This window comes from Somniosus microcephalus, chromosome 27 (assembly GCF_052327205.1).
Source record: "Somniosus microcephalus isolate GS21.2 chromosome 27, FLI_Smic_1.0, whole genome shotgun sequence".
NCBI lineage: Eukaryota > Metazoa > Chordata > Chondrichthyes > Squaliformes > Somniosidae > Somniosus > Somniosus microcephalus.
In genome coordinates, this window is record NC_141013.1 from 17,349,930 (window position 1) to 17,369,522 (window position 19,593).

The following is a 19,593-nucleotide window of genomic DNA, read 5'->3' on the forward strand; positions in this document are numbered from 1 at the left end:
ATAAGGTGTGTTGAGCTTGCAGCTGCCATCATGCCATGCAGCAGTGCCCAGCTTATTGTCAGCGTAGTGTGCCCAGTTCACTGCCAATGTCACACTGCATGCACTTCATTCCACAACTGGCATTCCTGTGGTACCAACCTGATGGAAGACTTCCGTAGCATAGTTAATTATTTCTGTACTTAACCATATCAGTATCAAACTGCCCATTCAGCTCCTTTTTAAGATGCTAATTAACAGAGCTGCCTAATTGCTCAGTGCGTATGGAGCTATACAGACCAGAAAGCTCCCTGATTCAATCCTTGGTGCAAACTGAATTAGCTGATCCAAGCGTTTTTTTTCCAGAGGGCTGGGGCACAACAACCAGCCTAGCTGTGCCTGGATTACACATGGCCATTATCCAGGCACCAGCACTGGTAATTGCTCGTGTACGGATGTCTCCCCAGCTGGAATAGCTAGTTGACTACCCAGGCTTGCGCATGAAGCATGGTCACTTGAAAGAGATACCAGGAAGGTGCTGGCACCCATGAAAATGTACCCCAACATGAATCGCCACCTTCAGGCGAGGAGGGAGAGAAGGGGGATAAAACTGGAAGGAAGGAAGAAGAATGTATTAACCTAGTAACTTTGTTGGGTGACGAGTGGTCATGTCTAGTGCTGTAATCAATTCTAATTACATAGCAGATATCATTGGTTGTCGATACATATTGGCCCCGGCTGATGGTCTAGATCTCAGGGTTTGTTTTTGTGAGATTTGGTTGCTGTGATGGCACTGCATGGTACAGTTAGAGTTTGCTCATCATAAACATCTGTACTTTTCCATAGGAGCGAGAAGCCAGACTTCAGACAGAGATAGACCAGCTGTACAAGGAGCTGAAAGAGCAGAAACAGCTCCTCAAACAGAACTCTGATGTAATGCAGCAGTTACAAGAACAGTTGCTGAAGGTGAGCACTTTTACCTGAATTGTGTGCTAAAGCCACCTGGGTGGGGGAATTGTCACAAATGATCATCCTCAGGTTCGGCGATGTGGACGGCTGCACCAGATCTTCCTGGCCTGACCATAACCCGACTGGGAAACTGCTGACTTCACAGACTTCAGAGTCTAATGTAAATCCTTGTCCCTTTAGTCGCAAAGCCAGTAATAACAAATAGTTGGAGACAAGAAGCATGGACTAGAAAAGATCTTGAGAGATGTATAATTAGAAAGGGGAATTGTTTTGCAGACCCATTCTTTAAGAGGCACTAGACCTCAAAATAATCCATATAGAAGCTCTGGCATTGGTTAACATAATGCAAGTAGTGATAGTTTCTTCACTACTACCACCTCCCCCCCCCCCGCCCCCCCACCACCCCCAACCCCTCTAAAGGTGCAAGGCTCAGTAGCTAGCCCACCCAACTGGATAGACAAACAGTAGAAATTCAGAGAGTTATTCTCACTTGCTTAGATTAATGGTAAGGAGAAGCCACAATGAGCTAAAAATTGGATGTTCTGAATTTTTGTTACCTGTGCCCTTAAGAAAGCATCGTGATTCTACTGTAGTAGGCCAAATAGCCAACTTTTCCAGGATCTGCCCACATACTGGAGCCGATAATATGGCCTCAGTGTAGCACCACTGGGACTGCTGCTCCTGAGACCCTGGCTGCATCTCGGCCTGAATGAGCTGACATCGCCCATAATGGAAGGTCAGCGTATTTGCATAATTTGATGGCACTCCCAGTGCACAGCGCAGGACATGCCCCTTGCATCAGCGGCTAGCAACCAGTGAAAGGCTGACAACTGACTGTCGGACGTCACCAATTTTTGGCCAATGTAACTGGTCTAGGGGGAGCAACAAACGCCTTTGTTTGGCCATTGGAGGCCATGGGAAAATTGTAAGCAAAGAGCCACCCGGGAGCCAATTTCCTTCTCTACCAGCCTTCCTTTCAGTGCTCCTTCCATACAGGCACTAAGCATCTGGAACACTGCTCAGGTGGTCCAGTAACACGGGGAGACCCCCCTAAATTATAGCATTTGGGACCTTAATGATCCTTGTGCACTTTTTGTGAACAGGCTCCCACTGTGCTATGTGCTGGCTGGCCATATTGGGCTGCACTTGGCCCACTGGGCATGGAGTAGGCCTCAGGCTTCCTTACCCAATAATATGAGCTGCTGATGCAAGATGGGAGTTTCCACCGTACCTGCTGCAGTGTGAACACTTGCAGGATGGATTCTGGCTTAGTTTTTTTTTTGTTTCAGGTTTTTTTTTAAGCAACATTCAATTGATGTGTGACGGCATCACAGTTTCAATAATGTTATTGGACTCTATGGGGGAAAAATTGGGAATCGCCCATTTTGGGCCGTTAATATCGGCCGGGCACAAAGTTTAGCGCCTGGCGCTAATTATCGCCTCTGACTGCAAAATTCGCCTCTATCGCCCCTGGAGGTGATTTGAGTGCTAAATCAGGCACTACACACCTCTCTTAAGGCGTTAATGTCAGGGAGCGAGGCGCTACCGAAGCTCAGGCGATGACGTTACCATGGAAGCCAGACAGACTGGCGCCATCCAGTTCTTAAAGGGGAGGGGCCATCTTGCTGGCTAGCCACACCCTGCTCATTGCAGCCTTGAATCTCGGCCTGGAGAGACCTCAAAAGCAATTGTGTTGGAAGCACTAATGGATAGGCCCAGGGAAAGAGCTCGGCGCTTAGGAACCTCAAAAGTGGTGCTGAGGGCCAAAACTCCTTAGGACAGCGTTAAATCTCTCCAGACCTCTCAACCTGACAAGAAAAGGCAGGAAGTGCCCGCCTTTAAATAGCGCTCCCCCAGCCCCTTCCCAACTTGAAAACGTTCTCCTCTACCTGTCGTTCCTAGTGGCAGCCACTAAGGCAGGGGGCGCGACTCAATATCCAGTCCGGGGCGCTACCGGGGCGTTGCACGCTTGACTGATGTCACAATCTGCGGGCACAGGAGAGCATGGCAGTAGTGTTTAGCGCCACCGCAAAACGACTGGTCAATTTCGCGAGCGGCGCTAAAATCACCGCGCTCGGGCGCTAAGTTCCTAGCGCCCCGTTAGCGCCCCTCGGAGGTGCTAACGGGAGGCGCTAAGCAACCGAATTTTCCCCCTATATATTTATTTGTAAGGCAGTTTACCAGATTAGATCTTCCTTTGCTGTTTGAGAGAAGTTTCTACCAGCGTTTGTTGTCATTTAATGGCAAGTCTTCTAAATAAATGCTGCACTCAATCCACCCTTTGAGTTTTCACAGCTCAGAATGGAACAAAAGCAGATAAGTCCAACATCATGTTAAAAAAAAGTTTTCTTTCATGATCCGTTTGTTTTTGTTCTCAGTCCACATCAGGTTGTACAGGGATAGCAGGCTTTAAAATGGCAATGATTAGAGATGAAGGGGGTTAGTACTGACTGAGATTGGCGCACATCTGCTAACTGCCAGTGACATCATCCCTCAGCGCCCATCCCCCGGTCAATGGCCCTACAGCCTACTTTTTTGTGAACGCATAAATAATCTCCTGCTTAACACATCTGCAACTGGTTTGAATGAAATGTTTTCAGGAACCCAAGTCTCAGGCAAAAGACCCTGAATTGTTGAATAATTGTTGTTTAATCAGCTGGAATCCTCTGCCCATTTTACGTTCTTCAGCCTTTAAGTATCATTAAATGGCATTACTGTATGGGCTCTGTGTGTGTCCATGTGTGATATAACTACACAGAGCTGTGTGTTTGTAATACGACTGTATTGCGTCAGATGGGTTATATCTATATGGGAAGGTCAGCTTGCAATATAACTGCATGGAGCCGTGTGTGTTTAATATAACCAAATTAAGATATGCGCGATATAACAGGCTGGGGCTCTTTACTCTAAAAAAGAGAGAGAAGGCTGAGAGGTGACCTGATAGAGGTCTTTAAAATCATGAAATCTCTCTCCACAGATGCTGCCTGACCTGCGGAGTATTTCCAGCATTTTCTGTTTTTATTAGGCATTACTCTCTTTACCGTCCTTTAATGAGCTACCGATCCATCCTGCCACACTCCCTTTGATACCGTGAGCCTTAATTTTACCGACATGTTTCCCGTGTGGGACTGCGTGTCCTTTACCGATACACTCTGTCATTTCCTGAAAGAGCTCATAAAACTTGCCAGACATGACTTTCCCTTTACAAATCCGTGCTGGCTGTCCTTATTTAACCCGTCTTTCTAGATGAGTACTAATTTTACCCCATATTATGGCCTCCAGAAAATAACCACTGCCGAGGTTAGGCTGCTTGGTATGGAGGTGTGCGTGTGTGTAATATAACTGAATGGAACTATGTATATATGTCTGAGATATAACTGGAGCTGTAGGAGTGTGTCCCTTTGGTATAACTAATGGATCTGACTATGCCTGTCATATTATCTATATATATAAAACAGTCAGTCAGTCAGTCAGTCTGTCTGTCTGTCTGTCTGTCCGGCTATACAATCAAAAGTTATAGAGCGTACCTACACATATGTTATATCAAAAGAAAGCTTATCATTAGGGGACTCTCGTAGGTGTATTTACTTTTTCGTCACACAAAAATTGTTATGACAATATACAAAAAAGGCTCAAAAATCCTACCTGTCATTAGCGTTGACTGACGTGCTGCTTGACCAATCAGTGCGTCACGGGCGGGTCCTAATCCTCCAGTCTCCCTAAACTTCGCCGCCATTTTTTCCATCCCCACAGGGACAGCAACACCAAAACAAACCTCCACATTCTGGCTCCCGATCCTGCTCCCGCCCCGCCGGAGCGGCAGGTAAGTTGGGCTCACTCGGGCCGTGCCTCGCAACCGCTCAGCCCGACACACACAGCGGTCAGGGGAGCGGCAGCGGCCGGCCGTCAGCCGCGCGATCCACGGGGGAGCTCAGCTCGGGTCTGTCTCGGCCCGACAGCCCGGCCGCGCCTCAACCGCTAGGCCCCGCACGGCCACTATCACAACAGCACCGGGCCTCAGGCGCTAGGCAGGGAGAGGGGAGGGAGGGAGAGGACAGCACAGGGAGACGAGGAGAGGGACAGAGAGGGGGGACACACAGGGGCACGGAGACTGCGCGGCCCAAAATTGCCCTGGCAACGCCGGGCTCCCCTGCTAGTAACTATATAGATGAGTGTGTGTCTTTGTGTGTATCACTGTATATGTGTGTCACTGTATGATATGGGTGTGTTTATGACATAATGGACACTAGCAGACTGTAATAGGAAAATGAGTGCTGTGCACAGATTTGTACCCAAATAATCTATATCTGAGATTTTTTTCCGATGTAGCTATTGGCTATGGCACTGTTCTGCTGCATGTTGCAGTCAAGGCTGCATGACCTGTTGTGGCCCTTGCACTGATTTGACGAAGTCACCCCACTCCCAGCATTCAGACCTTCAGCATCCAAAATGCTGGATCTTGCGTCATTTTATTTGTGTTGCACACTCATGGACCTCCTGTTCCTCTCTCTCTCTCCCGAAGGTGCAGTCCCAACAATCCCGGAGCAGTACCCAGGCAGAACGCGAGCAAGCAAACAAATCCACTATAAAACCAGAAAGTAAAATCTGCATTGTAATGTAAAGTAGATTTTTAAACAGAGATTTATTGCAATAAAATCTTGTTGTCCCAGCTTTTATTCAACAGGACTAACATTGTAGTAACATCAGTTTATTGCACACTGAAGATTCTGGCTTTCAACAAAATGGGTTTGAGTTGCGTGACATGTGCACTGCCAAGATCTAAGGCACAAAACTCCTGACCTTGTTGCCATGGTAACCCTGCTTTCAAGGGAGTCTACGCAAATGAATAAGATGAAAAGGACCTATTTGACTTTTAGCCCCATTCTCTTTTCCACCTCCCCAAGTCTCTTTGAAGTGCCCACCCTGGAGAGTCAGGAGGCAGCTGCCTGTCTATTGGGGCATTCCCTGTGTTAAAGCACCTGAACCAACTCAGTGGAGGGTTAAAGTTCAAACAAAACTCGAGTAGGTTTAGGTCAAACTGCCGTGTGTTATTGACGGCGGTTCTGTGATTTCCTGGTTTGGGTCGCTGCTCCACTCATCCCTGATACTTGAGACTCACTGAAAGAATAAAGTTATTTGGGTTCAGGAGGGTGACTTTCTAATGCCATTCCATGGTTAATATATTATACAGGGTGAAACATTCCTCATTTAGCTCTGCACCCTATGCTTGTTTCATATTAACAACATTGGTTTTGATAATATTAATTAAATAGCCTATCTGAGCAGGATTAGACAGTGCAGGACTGCTTTACCTGAACAGAAATTCACAAATTACTAAAGTTTAATGCAAAAGTCACAACAAAAGCTGACAGGACGTGGAAGCCAGGACCCAGTAACTTTATAATAGTGTATCTGATAGTGTGCTATAACTAACGGAGCCTGATAATGGTGGGGGAATGTATAGTAGAATAAGTTAATGGGAATAAAAATGGGGATAGATGTATAACGGCTGACTGAATCAATATCGCCTGTTTTGCACAATCACCCAAAGTCAAAATTCCCACCCACCCCGATACTGACTTCTAGCCAATATTTAAACTCGTGCAAAATGCTTCAAATTGGACAATGATTTGAAAGTTTATGAATTCACCTTTTTTTCTTTGTCTTTTATCATTTACCGTCTCAAGCTTCATTGGAGATTGCACTCCCCATAAAACTGTTAACAGCTTTTTTTCTTACTGAGGACACACGTATGTTGTCCATCACTCTTAAAGGATTTTGATTCTATTAGCTTCATGATTGCTTCAGTCTTTCTGCAGTGAGATTTGATAAGTGAGTGAAAAATCTGTGCACATCAGAGCGGACACCCCCCCATTGATTGTGTAAGAGTGTTCGGGAGGGGAAAAGCAGCAACTATTTCGATCTGTCGTCACTATCCGGTGACCGCCCGCTGACTGGAAAGTGAGTGTGTGTGAACATTGGGTGAGGATTTGAGAACTTGAGAAAAGCGGAGGACAAGAAAGGTCTGTTTGGCTCTTAGAAGTTTGGTCCCCTATTACCTTAACTCTCTCCTTTTAACCTCTGAGTGTATTTTGAAATTCCCTATTGTTTTTGACTCTGATACCCTGCCTGGCAGATTATTGCAAACATTTGTCCCTCTTTGAATAAAGAGATTCTTCCAAAAATCAGTTTGAAATTTACTTTCCAGTATTTAAATTTACGTCCTCTAGTCCTATTTTCCTGGCATTCTTTGAACTAACATGCTGGACTTAGCTTATCTGTTTTATATACCTCAATTAAGCCCTTTCTTAACCACCTTCTTTCTTTCCAGGAGAGCCTGTGCTTCTCTAATCTTTCCAAACAGCTTATCCCTTTGCAGTTGGGGATCAGTCTTTTTGCTCTTGCCTGTACCCTCCACAATGAATGTATCTGTTTTTGTGCTGTAAGCAGAACTGAACAGTCCTCCAAATGGAGCCTGCCCATTGAATCGGAAGCCATAGTGTAACCTCTGTGGAATTGTACCTACTGTTCTGATCTACATTGGCTCCCAGTCCGACAAGGCCTCGATTTTAAAATTCTCATCCTTGTGTTCAAATCATTCCACGGCCTTGCCCCTCCCCATCGCTGTAGCCTCCTCCAGCCCTACAACCCTCTGAGATCTCTGCGCTCCTCTAATTCTGGCCTCTTGCGTATCCCCGATTTTAATTTCTCCACCATTGGCGACTGTGCCTTCAGCTGCCTGGGCCCTAAGTTCTGGAATTCCCTCCCTAAGCCTCTCTGCCTCTCCTCCTTTAAGACGCTTCTTAAAACCTACCTCTTTGCCCAAGTTTTTGGTCACCTGGCCTAATATCTCCTTACGTGGCTCACTGTTTGCTAATGCTCCTGTGAAGCACCTTGGGATGTTTTACTATGTTAAAGGTGCTATATAAATGCAAGTAGTTGTTGTTGTTATACACAGAGAGACCAAGCAAGCTGAACAGTGTGATAGAACCTGAGGCTTGACCAGAGAACATTTATACACACACACACAGGCCGAGTGTGCTGGAGAATCCATGTATAGCATGACTGTTCAACAGTTGTCTGTCAATATTTAAACTAAGAAAATACAAGTTGCAGCTAGACTGGAATTAACTGGAAAGGTAGGCAGAGGTGGTTTCAATTTGAACACTTCTCAAAGATGTTAGTTGATTGTGAGCACAACTTTCTGTGGAGTTCACACACATCATCTCAATACCCTGCAGTCCTGGATAGGAGCCAGTTTCACACAATATTGGCATAAGCACACGTCACAAAGAGCAGTTAAGATTGGGTTGACTAACACTATTTTATTTTTCATAATTATATTTCCACACACTAAACAATTTGAACTACAAAAAAAAAATCTGTTATTGTACAAAGTCAACAATCATATGATCAGTGGGAATCTGAACATTCACACAAGGAACAATGAGTAAACAGGAGAGGAAAGTGCTTTGAGCTTGGGCGGGGAGGGACCGCCATACCTCGGCCCAACGCCTACACGTGATTTCATGTTGATGACATTATGTGGCCGAAACCTCGTGTTCACAAAGCCCGTGGACGACACTTTGACAGCAGGAGACAATTTCAAAAAAAACCCCTACATATATGCCTTTTTATTTTGCTCTGGATAACCTTTTACAATCCAGTGTCACCCGTCAGCAGCCTAGCTCCTTACAACAGTTAGTCGGTTTTCTCTTTGTTTCTATAGTATATATTTATATATAATGAATGGAACATTACACCAGCATCATTCTTCTGGGAACAGCTACACTTTCTTACACACTTGGAACGTTAATAACACTTTTGTTGAAGTTAAACCTTGAGCACGTTGAGACACTGTAGGGATTAAACCCACCACGAGCTGAGCTCATGACATTGTGCCCCCAACACAGGCAGAATTACCAATCCCCCTCCTTTTGATGCATCAACATCAGCGTGATATCAATCCCCTTCCCTTGATATCAACAAAATCCTCCCTCCACCTCCCCGCTTCCCCAGCAGGTTCAGGAACCTCCTCCCTCCAATCAATTGACATCAGGCAATCCTTTGAAAAATCAACAAATCGCATGCTGGTGAAACAGGTAGTTGATCAAAGTCAGTCTGTGGTTGATCTTGGATGACAGCGCTTAGTCCAATGATCCATGTAAATAAAAGGTCTCCGTAGATTGACGGAGAGAGTGACACCACACTGTGCATTACTGATTAGGAGGCTATTGTCTCCTTGTGATAGTAAAACAGTATTTCCTTTATCAAGCACTGACTACAGACCTTTAGGGAACTGATCCTTCAAGATCAACTAACACTTCTATTTTTTAAAAAATTTAAATCACTGGAGGTAATTTTAACTTAACCTGCCCAGCAGGAATGAGTTGGGTTCAAGTCAGATGCCTGTTTTACACCCCTGCTCAATTTGTGGTTCTGGAGTGTAAAATCATGTGGGGTGTAAAACAGGCGTCCAACTCAATCCTCTCTTGTTCCCGCAGGTTAAAATTACCCCCACTGTATTCTGTTTTGCTTCTGTGTTGTAGGGTTATGCAACACCTAAAGAAACAATCCCAATCATAGGGTGCCAATTGGACATGAATACAGTGTTTGCTCCTTCATGACAGGACACAACAAAGGAAATGCGATGTGCCAACAGAAGGGGTGGGGGAGAATAAGCCCCGAGGTTTCTGTTGTGGAAAATGCATCTGTGTCGGGGGAACGTGTGTTTAGACCCAATAAAGACCCGTTTTACTAAAGAGGTTTTTTGTAACAGCATTATCCACATGGTTATCTTAAATATAGATCAGACCTAACATTGTGTAGAGATTTGTGATTTCAAAATTATAATATATTACTAAAAAATCTAAATCTAAGTACGCTCGAAAACCCCAGCAAATGTGTTTATAATACTGAAAATAAGACACCACACTGGCAGAAACAAACTGTGCATTTCTCAAAATAATCTTCAGAAATTTCAGTTATCAGAATTCACACAAAATCATTATTCTGGCCGTAACAGACAGTAATTAGTGTGTAAAAAATATCATAAACTATCATAAAAGATTTCATCCCTTTACAGCGAATATGTACCTGCTGCAATATAGTGAGTACCCAGCTTCTACCTGATCTGTAAGCCTAGAAGTTACTGTTTGTGCTGTTATCGGAAAAACACTCAATGAATTTGCATGACAGCCGGGTCCACTATTTTAACAGAGGCATTAACCCCTTTCAAATAACGGAACAGACACTTCTAGGCAATAGCGAGCACCTGGTCTGCTCCTGGTGCAATTTAGGGAGCAGCCAATCTCCAACTTAAAAAGGAAGGAAAGTCTATGGGGAGTACTTTGAACAAAAAGTACTGTTACTAATCTTTCCGTTCTCTTTTCATCCACTATATTGAGTAGCAAAATATTCTTCAACGCTAACTTAGCTCATTCTAAGATGCGAACTCTCAGACAGAAAGAGTCCCTATCAGATGAGTGAAACTATCTGAAAAACATTTAATTCTTGGTATATATTCTCAGTTACATTTTCAGTCCCTTATACATCCAGGAGTGTGCTGGCGGAGAGTGTAAGCCCACAACCGACCAAGCACAAAGGGCTTGCCTAGTGTTTCTTCGTCGACAAGAAAGCAAAACAGAAAAGTCTTGCAAATAAATACATCCAATCTAACAGTATGAAAATACCCTGTCATCGCAAAACTACTTTGCATTGAGCTACAAAAGAAAAATGATGATGTGTCCCTGAGATAGCCATCACCCCTGGTGCATTGTCAAGTAATGTGAAGAAAGTAGATACTAGCCATGCAGTAACAAACTGGAGTACGTCACACAGTGTCTGAGAGTATGAGCATGGCACACAGTGCGTGTGCAACAACCATAAGTACGGAACGCACAACATACCATCGCCCCCCCCCCTTGCGAACTTGGCACACTGGGTTTGAATTGTCTACCTTTTTTATTGTGCCCTTGTACTTTGCTGCATTTTCATGGTCGACATTGTGGCAATGCTAAGCACTTCCCACACTGCCAGCGGCACAGTCCTCTCATCCCGCAGTCGACACGGCAGGGCTGTTTTCCCAGCATGCCCTTTCAGCACGTGTATTTGGAAAAATAGGCCCTTTGTGTACGACATCATTAACACAAGAAAACGATAGGTTTCTAAGAATAAAGGGATGATCCGTAAATGTACAATCATCCTGTGGTCATTTCCTCCTTCCTCTTCCCTCATTTTCCAAGCTCTGCTCTCACGCCTCTGCCAATCCTGGTTGTGGATCTGGGAGATGCAGATATGTGAGAGCATTGGTTGGTCAGAGGTCAGGAGCTAAGTGTGGAGAATCACTGGGGCAAACTTCCTTACAGTTTAGTAACATTGAGCGTGGAACTTCCAGAACACCTCATCCAACATTAAAGGATTAAAAGGATTTTAATATTTAATGCAATACTCAAAGGACCAGCCATAAAAATCTGGATGAGTATCAGTACTTAACAACCTCATTCTAGTTCCGTTGCAGGGTCGGAGCTGTTTCTTCACCATCTCACATTAAGTGACTTCAAATATTTTTTACAAAAGTAAACGAGTGGAGACTGGAGTGAATATGAAAATTAAAACCTGACACTGGTTTGTGTTGAGGAATTGGGAGGAGGCAAAGAGGAAGGTAACCAGGAGGATCAGGCTGATAATACTGAGGTAGATAACTAAGGCTTCACAGAAACTAATCATTTCCACTTATAACTAGCGAACAGTTGCACAGAAACAGGGGCAGCACAGCGACCCACATGAAGTACAGCAACACGGGCATCGCAAACACCCACATGGACCACAGAGATCACAGTTACCTAGACCGAGCACAGATACCTGTGCATCAGAATCACCCATCAACTCTGAGAAATAATAAGACTGCAAATTTACAACATATCAAAGAATTAGAAAGTTTAGATTCAGACAAAATTACTGCTATATTTTAGACATGTCTATATGGATGCCAGCCAGCCTGCCTTAGGGAGGGGGTTCTCGTCAGAACTCTCGACTTCACATCTGTGATTTGCACTTTTCTTTTTCTCCGCAATTTTTGGAGGAACATTCCTGACACAGTTCCTGTGACGTGGACACCCTTTGTGAGGTTCTGCTTCGCCTGGCACAGTGCAGAGAGGTCCCCTTGTTGCACCTCACATCAACTGTGGGTGGTTGGCATCTGTGACTCTCCTCCGCACAAAAAGAGATCAGGTCAGGGCTGAATGGAAGTGCATGATGTCAGCAATGAACTTTCCTTTCCAAGGCTACAGACCCTTTTGAATGTTATTGAACTGCTGGGAGGTCTGGGAATGTTTGACTCAACACTGGTTACATTGTTGTCCTACTGTTTAGAATGCGCTCTGACCTAACTGAGGCGGACGAGCATTATGGCTGGCTCAGCACAGCAACATGCTAAAGATGCTGAATGGAAATCCAGAGCCTTGTTCATTTTTCTTCAAAAAGCATGTCTTTGGTGATGTTCTTGAGCAAGGAACGCTGATAATAATGCTTCTCTGATAAGCATTACAGACAATCAACGAGAATAAACACCTTTGTAATGTAAAAAATAATGCAAACACATAAGACGTGGCTATATACAGTGTAACATACGAAAAAGTAATGACCATTAGTTCCATGCCTCATCCTAAAGCAGACAGGAAGTTTGGTTAAATCACCACGTACATCAATGGAGGGAAAACAGTCCCACAACACAGAATGGAGTTCTATAAAATTTGAGGTAGAATGTTTCTCTTTATATTTGGAAGTGCTTTTTTTTTTCTTCTTCGGGGCAAATGGCAGATGAGTGAGGCCTTGAGGTAGTACTGCATCTGTACTGACCAAGTGCTATTCTACTTGCGGAAAGGAAGATACCAATTTGAGCAGCTTCCTTAGAAGACATTCAATGCGGCTGAGGTAGTTTTTTTAATCATCAAACTTTTCTTTGAGTTGTTTTTTTTTTCCAAGTCTTATTAGCAGCCTACACATAGGCCTCACCAGTCATTTTGTTTGTTAAGAATCCACCACTGAAATGAATGAACTTGTTGTGACCTGAGATTGATACGCTGCGAAATCCATCAAATCCCTGCATGGAGAGCCTGCTGTGGCCTTACTCGACTGACGTTGGTGGTTGTTTTACATCAAAGCAATGGTTGCACGGCAAGACAAATGGACAGCAGGCCAACAAACTGATGCATATTTGCCAATGATGAAAATCTGACATGTATAGGCCTGAAATGCATCCTCATAAGGGAAGTTTCATAGATAAACTGCACCCAAGTACTGTACCTTCGTTACAACATGCCTGAGTTTTTGAGGATACAAGCAGACTTAATTTTCACCGAGTTTCACCAAAGCCATAGTAGAATATGAGCTGACCTGAGACTGATAGTCCTAGCATAGATGCCATCAGATAGGAAAATGATAAACATCAGTATTTGAGTTCCAGTAATAAACCTACAGGTGGGCAATGAGACTTGGCTTCTCTCAAAGTTTCACTCTGTGGTGACTGAACTACTGTCTTTCAATACTGTGAAGCTGAGCTGATTAACATTCAGTTCAGGGCGGTCTAAAGAACACTGAACAACGGTTTCGAAGGTAGTGTGCTGTTCCTGAGCCACAACAAACTCGTCCAGTGGGAACACAGAGTTCTGGCAGGTCAAACTGGGCTGTTCTTCAGAGATGGGTGAGATATTATTAGACTGTTGGGAACAGAAGGGGGGACAAAAGAGAGAAAACACAGGATTACTCCAAAGTATAAATAACTAGAAATTGGAAATTACTCTCAGTGACATTATCGTACAGATGCTTAATGCACCAAATTCCTCTCTCCATTGAATGAACAGAGGCACTAACTGTTAATACGTAAATAGATTAACATCGCTACTAAAATAGCAGAGAAGGAGACTTCATACATGCACATTAAGCGTTTGAACAATAACATCGGTCATTTCTGCCCTTCTAAGTACATAAAGACGTTTTCTAATGTAACTCTGCAAATCTAAACACTTAGTAGCTAGCATACCTTCAAGAACAACTATAATATAGATAGTCATCTTTAATTCACCAGTGATCTTTTCCCGAACACAGTGAGAGGGGAATCTTCAGTTTACACCGTGAGACTTACCCTGCAGTAAGAACCCAGGAATATAGTTTCCTCTGTGCACTTTGTACTACAGGAAACTTTCTGGTATCCGGCACGGACGGGACCGACGTGGTGCCGGGTCATCAACAATTCCGGATAACCGAACGCTATAGTAAAAGATACGGAGCTCAGAGCTCCGTATAAAGCAACAAACCCTGTTGCTTAGCAACAGCTTCAGAACAATGGGCACAAGTTGCAAGCGTCTCTGTAGCTTAGCAACAGCTTCAGCTACACCCTTGCACAGCAACAAACGGAGTAAAAAAAGTAATAAAAGTAATAAAAGTTATCTGAACCGACTCCTGAATTTTGCCAGTGGATAGAGCATTCCGGTTATTTAGGGGCTGGTTAATCAAAAGTTTCCTGTAATGTGTACTTTTAATTAGTGAAAACATGCTCTTTTGTTCATTGTGTAATCTGAATCTACACTTTCTTACAGTTTACAGGGAGCCAAATTAATTCTGTGGCGAGTCTCTACAGTCATAATGAAGTGACAGATTAGTTCATTGCTTAGTGACGGTCTATATTAAATAGTGAGAGTCTGTAGTCAGGAGCACAATTAGAATTTGTACTTTCACAGACTCTCCCCAACTTGTTTAATCACCCAAGTGAGACAAATAAATACAGATGAAACTAAAGAAAATTAAGCCTAAAACTCAAAAATTGTACATTTGCACTGGTGGTCTACAGTCCATTGTGTAGCCTTTGTATGGTGAGGGTTTAGCTCACTGCCGTGTCGTGAAAGGATACACTGATGAAAATCAACTGGAGAGTTCTTCCACTGTCAAGCTGACAAAACAGCGCAAACGTTTTCAACTTTGTTTTATGGGATCTGGTGTCACCTGGCACTATCTGGGAGGAGCATCTGGGTACAGATGCACAGAAAGGGGCAATTTATTGAGTTGTAGCCAGTCTAAAGCTAATGGGCAGGGCAAATGAACATGTAGCATAACAGAGTTCTTTCCACTTTCCCAGTTAGACAGCTCGGTCCCCATTTGAAAATCCTACCATTATAAGACCCAAAAGTCCTTGCAGTGGAATGGGCACTGCTGAACTCTGCTCCTGGCCCTGCTGGACTTTCCAGGGTCAGGGCAGTGTCAACTCATTTACATATTGTCAGCAGGCACCTGCGTCAGTATGGGCACATCTTGGGCACCTGCTCAGACGGTGGGCTCTCTCCAAAAGCTCAAGCTCTTCAAGCTGATCAGCCCAGTGACCAGACTGCTGGCCAGATTGGGGGCAGAATCCCAAGAATTTTGAACCCCACCTCCTATTACATCACGGACATGGTTGTGGAATCATTGCAAACCGGCAGCAGTGAGTCTACTGGATGAAGACAGTGTTTCTGGGTCCTTCCAAAATTTCCTCCCCTGCTGTTCTGCATTCCCAACCAATCTACACCAGGAGGGCACCTCTGGTGTCAAGGAAATTCAAGGTCATGATCTCAAATATTCTTTAAAAACCCTTTAACTTCTTTCTGGACGGGCCAGCAACACTGATTCTCTTTGAGTTGATCCTCGCGAGCAGATCTTACCGTAATTCCCTTGTGTTGGTGGTCATTAGGAACTGGTGCAGGGAACAGTCTTTCCAGCTCATTCATGTCAGCCATCTTCCTATTGGCTGTGAACTCTTCTCTGCCCCTCCGTGGTCCACCATTCAGGACTAGTCCTTGTGAATGTCTTTGGGCCCTGGATGGAGCTTGAGGGGTGGCCAGACGGTCCTCAACATTTTTACACATTAGCAACCTAGAAATGTAAGTCCCAAGGGACAGGTTCAGTTCATAATTCATGAAAATATTACTTAATGTATGTTCATAGTAAAAGAGAACCATCCACTCACATCTGGTACTGTGCGGCTTGTTTATATCTCCATGACAACTCCTGTATATGTGCAGTACACGCACAGTAAAAAGGACGCTGCATGCATGCCTGTTACTGTGTGCACGTTCCATATGTGTAATGGCTCATGGACAAGGGCTTGCACACAAACACATGCATGTGCACTTGCACACCCACAAACACACACACCCACACACACACAAACACATAAGCTCCCCGATGTATAACAGAATCTATTTTGTTACTGTGCTTCGATAGATGCACTTTTAATGCTGCAAGGATAGAGGAGGCCACCCTCTCAGAAATCTTTGGAGTATATACCTTCCACGATATCCAAAAACAAGGAATAGAACACAGAAGATAATGCAGGTGACACCGATGTGGGTTCCAATGATGATGCCAGTTGTGGATGTTTTGCTACTGTGTTCCTCTTTCAGGCAGTCACATGGAGTGTTCAGAACTGTAACAAAAAATGCCTTTTATTAATGATATTAGGAGCATTCCGGTTTCACATTAGATTGTTCACCTCTGTCACCCTCCTAGACAAGATGCACGAAGAACCATTATCTGATAAGACAATTCTTCTCTCAACTGTAGCTTCCAACCCCTCTCTCTATCGCAGCCTTTATCTCTATTTTGTCAATATTGTTATGGCCGTTGCTCCTCTGAACTTTCTTCTTTTGTCAATCCTAAATCCCAAATATGCCATGCCACATGCTATTCCTTCTCCCTACCTCTTAACTCTGTTAGTATCAAGACTCACCTGGTACCATTTCCAGAACCTTTTTACCTCTCTCAAGTCTTTCCTTCTTCCTACAATCTTCAAACCCAAGATTGGTGTCATCTAATTCTTGATTCAACTTGTCTTCTATCCAATCACTTTCAATCCTGATGGGCTACTTAGGCTTCTCGAGTTAAACAAACACTGGAATTCCAATGGTTGTTATAAAATCTTCAACATAACATTCAATGCATGTTCTAATAATATTTGCATTTCCATATCACTTAATCAAATCAAAAAATCAATGAATCACATTTGAAATGAAGTGACCTTTTTTATGTTGACAATCACAGAAGCCATTCTGTGGCAGCAACACCACATAAACAGCAATAAGTTGAATGAATAGTCAATCTTTCTTTTTGGCAGCATTAGTTGAGACAGAGGCGTTGGCCAGGATACTGGGAGAATTCTCTGCTCCTTTTCAAATAGTGCCACTGGATCTTGAACATTCACCTGAACCACCAGAACAGGCAGATGTGACCTTGATTTAACTTCAATCTAAGGGATGAACCTGTGACATTGTAGAAGTCGCTCAATGAACATAAGAACATAAGAAATAGGAGCAGGAGTCGGCCATTCGGCCCCTCGAGCCTGCTCCGCCATTCAATGAGATCATGGCTGATCTTCTACCTCAACTCCACTTTCCTGCACTATCCCCACATCCCTTGATTCCCTTAATATCCAAAAATCTATCGATCTGAGTCTTGAATATACTCAACGACTGAGCCTCCACAGCCCCCTGGGGTAGAGAATTCCAAAGATTCACCACCCTCTGAGTGAAGAAATTTCTCCTCATCAGTCCTACATAATGCTACATAAAGTGTCAGCCTTCACCTCCTGGTGTGGACCAATTGAGCCAACACATTCAACACAGACCAATCAGATGCTACAGTAAACTTCACTCTCCAAAAAACCATTCGCTGACTGCTCAGCCAGATTTTTCACCAACACATTGCTTTCAAACTCTTACCACACTCATTCATGGCTTGTTTTACTCACCAGATCTTTCAGCAGCATCTCGCAGGGCCACAAAGCGGACCGTGGAATTTCCATCTCCATGACGATTGAACGCTAGAAGCTTCACTTCATAGGCAATCATTGGATCTGGTACAAAAGACAGATCAGCTTTACAATTATACTCTCAAAAGAGCCAGTCAGTTAGAGAGGCACAGTAATCCCTGTTCGTGAGGTTCAGTTCACATTCTATCGTTTTATATATAGAGTAACAGTTGCCTGTAAGGTCAACTCATAAGGTCTCTATTTATGCAGGGTCACGGTCACCTCCGCACCCTAAGACGAGACCTGATCCTGACTATCAGGTAAATTTATTAATTTCATTCTCCAAGGGGGAAGCCACACTCAAAAGGGGGTTGCGGATATGGCTACGACATTGTAATGCCAATTCTCCAACCTGTGCTCCCTTTGAGCCTGTCTTCATATTAGGAGCACAGAATCATAGAAATTTACGCACAGAAGGAGGCCATTCGGCCCATCGTGTATGTGCCGGCCGAAAAAGAGCTATCCAGCCTAATCCCACTTTCCAGCTCTTGGTCCGTAGCCTTCTATATTACGGCACTACAAGTGCACATCCAAGTATTGTTTAAATGTGATGAGGGTTTCTGCCTCTACCACCCTTCAGGCAGTGAGTTCCAGACCCCCACCGCCCTCTGGGTGAAAAATATTTCTCCTCAACTCCCCCCTAATCCTTCTACCAATTACTTTAAATCTATACCCTATGGTTATTGACCTCTCTGCTAAGGGAAATAGGTCTTTCCTATCCACTCTAGCTAGGCCTCTCATAATCGATCAAGTTATTCTTATATGTTCAGTCAGGAACATCCCCAGAGTCTTCATTCTGTTCCTATATGTAGAGTCAGGAAAAATCCCCAGGATCAGTTTTCATTCTGCTGATCTTCCGCTAAGGTTATGGGAAGTCAGGAGAACCACCCCCCGCCCCCACCGCTTGCGGATTTTACCCCTTGTGATTATTCAGACATGCCTCTTACCCAGCTGAGTTATGTTGTACGATGTCACATTGCTTGGAAGGAGAACAGGCCCAGTGAAGTGCGCCCCATGAATCCTACGATAATACAACTTGAACCCTTCATGCTGACCGACCTTAAGCGTGGATTCCCATGCAGCCTGGATAGCTGTACTGTTCAGGACTTTAATGAAAAGGGCTGGTACCGCCGGAACTGAAACATAGAATAGACAGGATATGATGGCATGAACGCTGAATAAATGGGAACAGTAACTCCTGCCTGCTACCATACATCTCGTGGGCCTATTGGTGTCACACCAGGTAGAAATCACACCACTGATGTCTGCTACTGTACAGCAGCCATGAATATGAGCATCAGCGTCTGTATGTGTACAGTATTCCTGCAGCACAGAGATAATTACTAACAGTCCAGTGTCTAAATCCAGAGCAACGATAATTATTGCTAATATGACATTGAATCCCCAAGTGCAGAGACACCTTTTTCTTTGTTCAAGAGAAAGACACCATGCTTTTGAAGAAAATAGTGATGATTAAATATCGACGTTGTTCCAGCTTGTCCTGGGATCAAGGGATATGGGGAGAAAGCAGGGACAGGGTACTGAATTTAGATGATCAGCCATGATCGTATTGAATGGCGGAGCAGGCTCGAGGGGCCGAATGGCCGACTCCTGCTCCTATCTTCTATGTTTCTATGTTTCTATGAGGCAGTTAGTCTGCCACAAGGGTTTGTCTTTCAGCCTGTTCTGAGATATATTCTAATGCAACGTTGAAAGTTTACTGTTTTTCTCTTCCATGCCAAACCTTTTCCATCTCAACAATTCTCCATAATGCCCAAGTCTATCCTTGGTTTAAAAACTGCTATGGTTTT

General features: G+C 44.0%; 2 protein-coding genes across 5 annotated transcripts in view; one reads left to right on the forward strand and one right to left on the reverse strand.

The window, feature by feature from the left end:
* The window catches only part of LOC147100016 (serine/threonine-protein kinase Nek9-like), a 102,710-nt gene extending 97,079 nt beyond the window's left edge, over positions 1 to 5,631 (forward strand). For 3 of the 4 annotated variants that reach the window (XM_085968581.1, XM_085968583.1, XM_085968584.1), the window contains 2 exons: positions 823 to 942; positions 5,468 to 5,631. In XM_085968581.1, the coding sequence (XP_085824707.1) occupies positions 823 to 942; positions 5,468 to 5,566 (219 nt within the window). In that variant the 3' untranslated portion in view covers positions 5,567 to 5,631. The remainder of the gene's footprint in view (positions 1 to 822; positions 943 to 5,467) is intronic. The other variant, XM_085968582.1, reaches the window with a different exon arrangement.
* Positions 5,632 to 8,232: 2,601 nt separating this feature from the next.
* igdcc3 (immunoglobulin superfamily, DCC subclass, member 3) overlaps positions 8,233 to 19,593 on the reverse strand; it is a 132,117-nt gene continuing 120,756 nt past the window's right edge. The window contains exons 10-14 of the mRNA XM_085968586.1: positions 18,730 to 18,918; positions 17,723 to 17,827; positions 16,264 to 16,402; positions 15,639 to 15,849; positions 8,233 to 13,664 (exon numbers count right to left, since the gene is read on the reverse strand). Coding sequence (XP_085824712.1) covers positions 13,458 to 13,664; positions 15,639 to 15,849; positions 16,264 to 16,402; positions 17,723 to 17,827; positions 18,730 to 18,918 — 851 coding nt within the window. The 3' untranslated portion in view covers positions 8,233 to 13,457. The remainder of the gene's footprint in view (positions 13,665 to 15,638; positions 15,850 to 16,263; positions 16,403 to 17,722; positions 17,828 to 18,729; positions 18,919 to 19,593) is intronic.